Consider the following 10,476-nt stretch of genomic DNA (forward strand, 5'->3'; position numbering starts at 1 on the left):
GGCCGAAAAGCAAAATGCAATGAAAGTATTAAAATTTTATTTGATATCTGGGAGATGGAGCGGCTTTGAAACTGATGAAACATTAAAAATGAAATCAGACGAAAGCAACAACAATAAAATTTTATGAATTATGAATTGAAGCTGTAACATCTTTTATAGGATTTATACCTATACCGACGCAGCACATGATTTTTATTATAGCGTTCTCTCTCCTCGCCGCAACAATGAAAAGCTGACTTTTTAAATTAATGCCAGTATGGGCATATCATTTTTGTTTATTCAAAAATTCCGCCATTCGGGTGGCGGCGTTTCAAGAGCACAAAAGCAGCTCAAATAAACTCGAATATCATACAGTATTTTTATCAAAGCGCTCATAAAATTTTTAAAACTCAAAATAACTTGAATGCTATACTTAAAGTTTTCTTTGAGTTATCGTCGGAATATCCTAATTTATGACCTAATTCTTTTCGAGAATCCCCAGTCAAAGATAAGAATTAAATTTATTGAATACCATTTGTTTCCTTTCATTCTGTAATTGTAAAAGCATTTCAACGAAAAATTATATCGCCTACGTTTTCAGCTCATAATGGAGTAAAGTCAAACAATATTATTAGTATTGGAGTATTGGAGTAGATAGGTATATATGAAATTCCATCATTGAACTGATAGGCGGATCAGTTTCAATTATGTTTAAAAGAAGTGGAAGCGAATTTTATTTTGACTTTTTCTACAAGCTATTTTATTGCGCATTTAATAATGTTAATACAACTTAGCAACACTCGCCATAATTCACCAGATATTATCAAAATAAAACGCATAACATTACCATCCTCCGGCCATACAGATGTCCCAGACATAACCCGCTGTCTGATATCTTGAAAATGGATAGAAATATTCAAATTCTGTATACACCACTGCTTTTCGCTTAAAGGGGAAACTTAATTTAATACACTGCAAATATTACGCATATATTAGTTTACAAAATTTCAATATTTGCACCCGTTTCCAGGACATAATGCTGCGGATTATGTCTAGGACGTCTATATGTACTTACTAATTTCTTTGTTTTTCGATAGTTGCCCCAGATTCGAATGAATCCTGCCACCTAACTTGACCCTATTTATTCACACTAGGGCATTTTCGGAGTGGGATATTTAGTTTTAAAAAACCTTTTATGTGTAAGAACGGTGACATCATCACGGGATTCACATAGGAGATACTGTTTTACTACAAACCGAAAAGCAGACTTGTCACGTACGGTTAATTATATTATTTAAAGTTTAACTTGAAAGAGCGCAATCAGCGAGTTACCCAGAAAGAAAAAAGCATTTTTAGGGCTGTGTTTATACAATTTTATAGCTGTGTTTTACAGGTTATAATTTAGTATGTATCTGTAAAGGAGATTACAACAGGTCATCTTTTATGCAAGCGCTTTTAAGTAATATGCTGCCGTCATTGTTGGAGAAAGAGAGAGTCCCTTAATTAATTTGTAACCTCTTACAGAAGTTTGTTGGAATTAATATTTTTTTATTACTTGCTTTCATTATATTTATTATTTACTAGGATCAAAAAATGTATAATTTGATTATTTGCTTCAAAGTCTTTGCGATCAAAAGTTAAAGTCGGCCTAATGGACAGCCCCAGAAAGTCTGAAAAATTCTAGGTTGAAATTTCATGAAATAACGTAAACTGATGAGTTGCATCACATTTTTTAATTAAAAATGTGATGAAAACTGTGAATACATGTTTGTAGATTTCTAAGCAATATACATTCACTATACTGGGTGATTTTTTTAAATTTCTGCTCTAGTTACTCACGACGGTTACGTCAGCAGTGAAACTTTAACTTTAACTTGAACTTGAAGGGTGTATTTTGGGTTGCGTCATTTTGAAAAAGTTACGTTATTCAAAGTTGGTGTCATCAAGATTTTAAATATTCTAAGGTAAAATCATACAAAATCTTTTATTTATTTATAACAATTTAAATCATGAATACCACATTTATTTACAATAATTGCTGGCAGTGTTGACTCTCAACCTAAAGACACAAATTGACCCTTCGTTTCATATTTTTGAACACTCGGACAGAACCTCTGTAATTCGTTCACACTGTCCTCGAATTTGGTTTTTTAAGTCGTCGCTGGTAACAGGTTGTTTTAAGGTGGTGTGATAAGTAATCAAACGGCCATAAAAAATCCCTTAATAAATTTAAGGTCGTTTGTGCTACATGAGCTCTTGCGTAGTCATGTTGAAAAAAACATGCAATTAAATTAATTAACCTCTTCAGTTGGAATTTTCTTCGTTCCAGTTTGAACGTACGTTATAAAGATTTTTACGTCTAGCTTGGTGGCTTTAACGTTTTAATATTTAGTATAGGCAGAGATCTAGTTGCATGTAGCGATTTTTTTAGTGATCTACTTACAAAAGGATTTTCCTTGCTGTCAATTTTAACACTTACATATGCGCTGTGTCAAAATATTTTAAGTAGTTTGTTAAGCGCGGAGAAGTCACAATAGACAACTGAAAATATTCCAAAAAAATCTGTTATTAAGGTTAGATTTAGTTAGTTTTGCGAGACTGACACTTGCAAATTAAATTTCTATAATTCCGTAATTTTCTTTTATTTGAGTTGAACTATAAACGTAATTCGAATTTAATTAGAAAATTGCATAAATTATCGGTATATTGACTTTACGTTTAAATTGGAAGCTATTTCGTCCATTTCCCTTCACCTTGGAAAACGTTATTATGCGCATGCATGAAATGAATAATGCAGTTTCTAATTTGTCAGTTTACATCGAAGTGCACCTTTGTATTACCAGCGTTACTCTGTATTCTTGTGGTTACACAGAGTGATTGCGGTCTCTTTAAAAATTCATTCAATTAACGACGACGCAATGGCTGCGGACCATCAGAGATCCAGCCATCCAAGCCCTTTAAGAGATAAAGAAGCGAAGCACTTGCATCATTAAACATGCTTCGTCTACATTTTAATCAGTGTTTTTACGGATTTCACTCGCAGATTCACTTTCACTAACTTGTCGGCTACATGAAAACTCTGTTCTGTACAACACAGCTTTGTTACGGCCAAATATGCATAAAACGTCTTCATTATTTGAGCTCGTTATTCTCCGCGTATCGTCTCATCGCCGTCGCCGTCGCCGTCCCGACCTTCTTTGAAGTCGGCCCCGTGTGAACGTGACACTAGACGGAGCAATGTATAGTTTGCTTAACTGAATTAATTCGACTAGTTTCGATGCGACACCTATCCGATTGTGAAACAATTTCAATATGATGTAATTACCATCATCAAGTCTATTGTCTTCCTTGGTGGGCTTGCAAGGTTCTGATTAGGCATTACCTAAAGCACAAGTGCCAATGATGGCAACAGCCCGTACTTTGTTCTATTGTGTTGCTGTTTGGTGGTATTGTTCGAGATGTTCATCGCGCATAGAACCAAACTAAAAAGCACTGTTCAACAAAACGAACATTCTAGACATAATGTGCAATTTAGTTACTTACTATGAAGTGAAACCCTTGGAACATAAATAAATAATTACGCAATGTGGAAACTGCTTATGGAATAATTTCAGTAATTTCAAAGCTAATGGTGTTTGTCGAAATTGCTGCAACAGGTCGATTTTTCAAGAAACCCACACTATTATTACTATCCCCATTTTGAAACGAACAGAAAGTTGCTGATTAACGTTTTACCATCTACAAAATCGACACAGACGACAGAAAACAAACAGATGGACGGAAACGATAGACCTATTTTTTCGTATTGTAGAGGTCATGAGACGTCGAGAAAACATGAACGTACACACTCGCCCGAGAGTAGTACGCACAGTTTAGCTGACTTAACTTCTGAACCTATACATCTCTGTTAATATAACACTAAACCAGCGTCTTTCACAGAATTACAACAATACGAAGAATTCCACGGCTTCGCCCTCAGCCAAAAAATGTAATTCTTTCTGCCTGCGCTATAAAATGTTCCATGATTATTTGATTACCATTTCATACTTTTTAATGAAAATTATCCCATTATCGTAAATTTCATTATTTTAATAAATGGAAAATCTTGCGTAATTCACCACCAAAGACTTAGAAAACTCCGCCGGAAACATAAAAAAGTTATAAGATATTTTATAATCAGTGACTCTGAAGTCCACATTACGATGAAGACTCAAACGTTTATCGTTTAAAATAATATAAAATTTGTGTCGTAAAACGAAGCTCCCACCATTTTATTAAAAAATAAACTCGTGTCTTAACGACAGTACAAGACCAGGGTATTTTTGTCTGTGAATGGAATCTTGACATTTTTTTAAGTGCTAACTTCGTTGCACCGTTTTACACTCACCGAATACATTTGTTGTGAAAGAACGTTTCTATGTGGAGCTCTTTGTTTCAGATGGCGACTTGTATACGGGCACGGTGGCCGATTTCAGTGGAATGGACCCCATTATCTATAGGGAACCGCTGCAGACAGAACAATACGATTCAATGAGCCTTAACGGTGAGTTTTCTAAAGGTTGATGCGTTTTTGTCTTCGACTGTTTTTGATTAATTCGTTGAATTCTAGCCCCCGACTTCGTCAGTTCCATGACCCAGAGAGACTTCGTTTATTTCTTTTTTCGTGAGACGGCAGTGGAATATATCAACTGCGGCAAGGTAAACATCTCGTTTTTATTTTTGCGTTATTTGTATAAAGAGTTTCCTTTTTAGGCTGTTTATTCTCGTGTGGCGCGCGTCTGTAAGAATGACAGAGGTGGACCACATCGTTTCAGGAATCGCTGGACATCGTTTCTCAAATCCAGACTAAACTGCTCCGTCACAGGGGAGTTTCCCTTCTACTTCAACGAGATACGTGAGTGCAATATTTATATTTTGTCGTATTAATAAAGCATTAGCTGTTATATATGAGACTCTTAAAGCATTAGAAGGAGAATTTGCTGAACTCAAACGGAATTGGTAACATACAAGATATCTGATTAAAAAGACATAATTTTTACTTGCTTCTACGCTACTTGTATCGATTCGCGTTTTTCTCTTCCGGAGTTTTATAAATCGAAAGAAGAAAGCTATAATTCTGAAATGCAATCGTAAAGGAAGTTTTGAGGAAGTCAGTTGCAGACGAAGTTGTGATTAAGTTATCCGGTCTAGTCGCTAACTTAGTTAGATGAATTGTAAAAGATGCGCCACGAGCGCTTTGCACGTAAGAAGCATCCCAAATTAAACCCAAATAAAATATTTATATGATGTTAATCTACTTAGGAGAACCATTAGGTTTATTCTTTAGCTTGAATCTCCGATACAGTTGCTAAAACACGTGGTAGAGAAGTTGGTTAAGATATAATAAAATTTTAATCACCGAATGATTACCCCTGTATAGTTGATTTGTTCCCAATTTTTGTTAAAAAATACTACGGAAATATAATTTAATTAATGAAAACCATGGTGTGACCAAGAAAAAATGTACTTGGCCTTCACGGGACGTGATCCTACTACAAATAAGATGCCTTGACTATAAATTTTCTTATTTACACAACATAAACTACAAAGATATCAACGTCTATAGCATATGAATCCTCTTCTGCGACAAGAAAAAAATACCGAAAATTTTGCTTTATGTATTTGGTCGTCTGATTAATTAGAATCTCAAATTATTATTAATTTGAAGTTCGCAGATGGTGTTGACATTGTTGATTTTTGTTGAATTGTACTGAGAGCGCTATCAAAAGTAACGTTGCGATCATCCACTGCCTTGCCGTCTGTTTAAACAAATTTAAATAATATTGTGTCGTAAAATTTAATCCGGACGTAGTTAAACTAATTAAAAGCATGTTTCGAAGCATGAACTTTTTGCTAAAGTTGACTTTTCATAAATCCGTGGAAACAATTTTGACAGTGAGATGGGATGAGATTCGTGGCACAAGTTGCGTTTAAAATTGGCTGTGCCTCTGAATACCGTTATCCGCGGCCTATATTATTAATAATTTATAATTATAAATACTGATAATGAGTAGCAGGTAAACATAATTATTCTAGGGAGTGACTATTGATAAAAGTGTGTTGTACCTGAGTCTACATATTTTTTCCTAACCGTGTTTTTTAAATTCTGTAAATAATAATCTTTTCGTAAGAAATTACGTAATTCTATGTAAAAAACAAAACTGTATGATTTTTTTTTATTGTGAAAGGCTGATCATAAATCATCATAAAGTTTGAGAATTCAACGTAATTAATACTGTTACACGAGTATTGAATAAAGGAAAAGTCAGTCCTAACATTTTTACATTCTTAGTTTAATTGTTTAAGTTTAATCCACGTTACCGTTGAAGAATCCAGAGTTAAAAAAAAACACTCAACTCACATAATATGACCTTATGTATTGTGTATAATTTGCTACAATTATGGATTAATGAACAATAATAAAGGCCAAATTTAAGGATAAATTGACTGGTAGTGATTCAAAAACGGTGTATACCAGTTTTAGTGCAAAAAATACATAATCAGATAATCACGTAAAGTAGTTTTTCCCAATTTCTTATTTTACATATCAAAACCACCACATTTTCGTGCAGATGCAAATTTCATTCTACCCTATAAAATTTTATTGGCAATAAGGAGACGGACAGTAGTACAATAGGAAGAGATATTTACAACTTAAAGTTGTCGCGTGCCGGTAATCCCCAGATGTTAGAAAGCAGAGTAATCCAAGTCTGGCCAGGGACCATCGTTACTTACGAACGAAAAAAAAACATTATTTTATGAGTACAACTACTTGACAAATGTTCTCCGACAAATTCGGGTGAACTGGTGTGAGGCATAAATATTTCTGACCATTGTACTACTGTCCGTCTCGTTGTTGTCAGTAAAGTTTTATAGGGTAAAATGATATTTACAAAACTATACATGTAGTCGATGCAGAAAAAAATCAGTTTTTCCATTTAAATTTCCTTAAACATTATTTCGATGCATAACAGGCGTGACAATATTGTCTAGAAAAAAAAAGCTATATGCAGTAATATACAGTCACTGAGCGCGCGTTCCTCGATATCCTTTAATTATTCGAAACAAAAAGAAGTTTAAAACTAAAGTTATCCGGTTCTTTAAGGACCACACACTAAAATTTTATTTTCGATTATACAGAGCGTTTTGTTTTACAAGCGTAACACAACATATTTTTTAAATGAAATACCCTAGGTATTTTTACATATTCTGATTTTTGCAACTGGAAATGTTAGTGACGTATTTTTTTTCGTCTTAAATGTTTTTTTTTTTTTTTAATTACGTTTTTCAGATGTTTGATGTAACTGATGTTAGTTTTTGTTAGAAAGAACAGAAATTTTAAAATTTTAGAACAGTATACAAATTGAATTAATCAAATAAATTTATTTTTTATAAATCTCTTTAATGATTATTATTCATATAATATATAATACATATCAACAAAATTATTTGTTATAATCTGTATTTGAAAATTTTGAAGTTATGATATGTTCTTGAAGTGTTCGTTGTCGTCCAAATACTTCAAATTTAAACCCAAAGGTGGCGTTACCGCAAATTTGAAATTTTTTGAGATTATTTGAACAAACCTTGATTATATTAAATAACAAATACTTGCTAATTTACTAGAAAAGGTTTAAAAAACAAGAAGAAACAAACCCATTTAATAAAAAAAATCGCTTAGGATTTTCAATAATAAACTACGGATATAAAGTCTAGGAAGAGACTTTATTTTAATCTAAAAATAATATTATTAATGGAGCAGAGACGAAGTTTATAATGCTCTCTAAATACAATTTGTAAGAAAAAGAATAGAAATAATACGTTCTTGACTAATGACTCACAAGTGATAAATAAGTTACAAAGTGAAGTGTACAAGAAATAAATTAAATGAGTAAATTAGAAAATAAAAATTGCAACCAGATCCGCTATCGGAACAGGTTTTATTTATACTTAGGTTACACTGTGTGCAGTAAACTCATTTGACATATACCTGGTAAACTTTTATGACTTAAGCCAGTCTCTTATGACAATAACGGACAGTAGTAATCCTTGCGGTTCGGGGCTATAAAAAGGGCCGCACGCCGTGTATCAACAAGGTCATATTTAAGAGAAGACCAGACGAATATAATTTACATACTAAAAACGAAAAAATACGGTATATTTAAACGTACGTCTATTTACATACACATATAATATAAACAGTAGTAAGTACAAATAACTAATATCGAATTTAATAGTAAAATAAAATTGTTATCAGCCGAGTCTGCTTACCCTTCGGTATACTCTCTACGTGAAAATTTGTATGTTGCAATTTACAGTAGCTTGTTTGATTTACAAGGTTGGTTTGGCTTAAGTCATAAAAGTTTTACTGGATACATGTCAACTGAGCTTAGAGTATTAACTTCATATAACGAATCTATTCATGTATACAATCAATTAAAAAAAACTGACTTATTTTCTATCTTTAATAATTATTATAATTAATGAGACATCGAGGAATGCGTGCTTAGTGACACAACCTGTACATGATTTCGAAACTTCAGACACAAAAAACCTTTATCCAGTATTACAAGCTTACAAACAATGTATTATAGAGAAGTTATCAAAAGCCACTTTCTTTGATTTACGCGTTCTTTTTTAGAATTTTCTGTCGAATGATTGTCAGAGAAACTAATTTATTAAAGAGTGTTCTAAATCAAAAATTTATGTTTCTCGAACGCTGTGACATTTTCGGTATTTATTTAAACAGACGTTTCCTACACACACTCGTGTCAGTGACTTTATTTATGAAAGTGTGTATTCTCTGTGTTAGTAGCAGCAGAAATGCGGAAAGTTTTAAACCGGAATGACTTGGAGACAACTTTTTAATAAAAGATTTTATATTCAGGCAACTGAAAGTTTATACGCTTTTATAATTTTGAAAATCACGCAAACAACACTGGAGCAATTTACTCCTTTAACATTCACCGGAATGGCCCCATCATAACCGGCGAATTACTTCTAAGAATAAAAAAGAAGTAAATCTCGGCTTAGAAGTGCAAAGTTTTCCGTTTGTCAAGTTGCCTTCGAGCAGCGGCTGCTGTTATTTCGGACTCATTAATTTTATTTAAACGGTTGCAGAGTCAACGACTGAGCTGATCGAGGGCCAATACGGCGATGTTTCCGCCCAATTGATCTACGGCACGTTCACAACACCGCCGAACAGCATATCCGGCAGTGCCGTGTGCGCCTTCAGTCTGCAGGACATCACGGATACTTTTGAAGGCAACTTCAAGGAACAGTCGGCCATAAATTCCAATTGGCTGCCTGTGCAAAGCTCGAAAGTGCCTGATCCGAGACCTGGACAATGTCACAACGACAGCCGAACGTTGCCCGATCTCACCCTCAATTTCATCAAAACACATTCGCTGATGGACGAAAGCGTCCCGTCCTTCTTTGGACAGCCGATCGTTATCAGGACGATTTTCCAGTAAGCTCGTCTACGGTCTGGCCGTTCGATTTTATAATGTTTTCCTTACAGTTATCGCTTCACCCAAATCGCCGTTGATCCACAAGTTAAAGTGCCCGGTGGGAAAACCTACGACGTACTTTTTATTGGAACAGGTAATTACGGGAAACTTGACTTGCTTCTGTACTTGCCGTATAGACTAATTAACGTTATATGAAAGCTGCGATTAAAACGGATTAAACTTGTCAGAACTGTTAAGTAATCTTAAAACTTTAACCAACTGTATTTTCTAACGGCAATTGCACTTGATAAACGTACACTGCACGCACAATTGAACTCGTTCTTGCGGATATTGTACCATTTAAGTCTGTTGCCTTTTTGTTTTGTGACGGCAAAGAATGCTGCCATTAAGAAGACATGCCGAGAATTTTAGTGTTATCGTATTCAACAATACAAACCTTTCATCACTATTTATCTTATCATTGCGATGAATAATAACCATACAAGTCAAAAATTATTGTCAAATTAACTTGCTCCAAGAACTAAAGGAGTTTCCATATTATATATATGTCAGTATAAATGTATACTGAGAAATATTGCTGAAGTGAATTAATTTTATTTATATAACAGGTGTTCAAAAAATTTTCAAGTAAGGTAGGCTATGGAAATATTTTTCATTTTTTCTATTGCATCTTATGCGGTAAAATCAAAACTTGTCAAATCAAATTTCAAATAAGGTTATGTTTGTTTTCAAACTAAAAGGGTAAAGGGGCGAAAACTGCGAAGGACGATTCCATGGCAGCAAAAAGTTCATTTTAAATTCGCTGTCCCAACATTAAATCATTCAAATCGTGGCCTTCCATTGTGACTTTAACATCTTCGATTTGTTGACGTCGACATTGACTTTTGTAAGGTTTACCACTTTAATAAAAAAAATGAAAAATATTTCCGTAGCCTACTCTGAGAACTCTGTTATTAATTATAATTTCACAGCAAACTTTTCAAAGAAA

General features: G+C 33.8%; 1 protein-coding gene across 5 annotated transcripts in view; it reads left to right on the forward strand.

Annotated features, from left to right (window-relative positions):
- LOC135133886 (semaphorin-1A) overlaps positions 1 to 10,476 on the forward strand; it is a 235,366-nt gene that overhangs the window by 215,635 nt on the left and 9,255 nt on the right. For all 5 annotated transcript variants that reach the window (XM_064062414.1, XM_064062417.1, XM_064062418.1 and 2 more), the window contains exons 6-10: positions 4,418 to 4,522; positions 4,589 to 4,677; positions 4,732 to 4,873; positions 9,139 to 9,487; positions 9,539 to 9,621. In XM_064062414.1, the coding sequence (XP_063918484.1) occupies positions 4,418 to 4,522; positions 4,589 to 4,677; positions 4,732 to 4,873; positions 9,139 to 9,487; positions 9,539 to 9,621 (768 nt within the window). The remainder of the gene's footprint in view (positions 1 to 4,417; positions 4,523 to 4,588; positions 4,678 to 4,731; positions 4,874 to 9,138; positions 9,488 to 9,538; positions 9,622 to 10,476) is intronic.

The sequence above is a fragment of the Zophobas morio genome, unplaced genomic scaffold, assembly GCF_036711695.1.
Source record: "Zophobas morio isolate AGI-343-1 ecotype UQ-CSIRO unplaced genomic scaffold, CSIRO_AGI_Zmor_V1 ptg000023l, whole genome shotgun sequence".
Lineage (NCBI taxonomy): Eukaryota > Metazoa > Arthropoda > Insecta > Coleoptera > Tenebrionidae > Zophobas > Zophobas morio.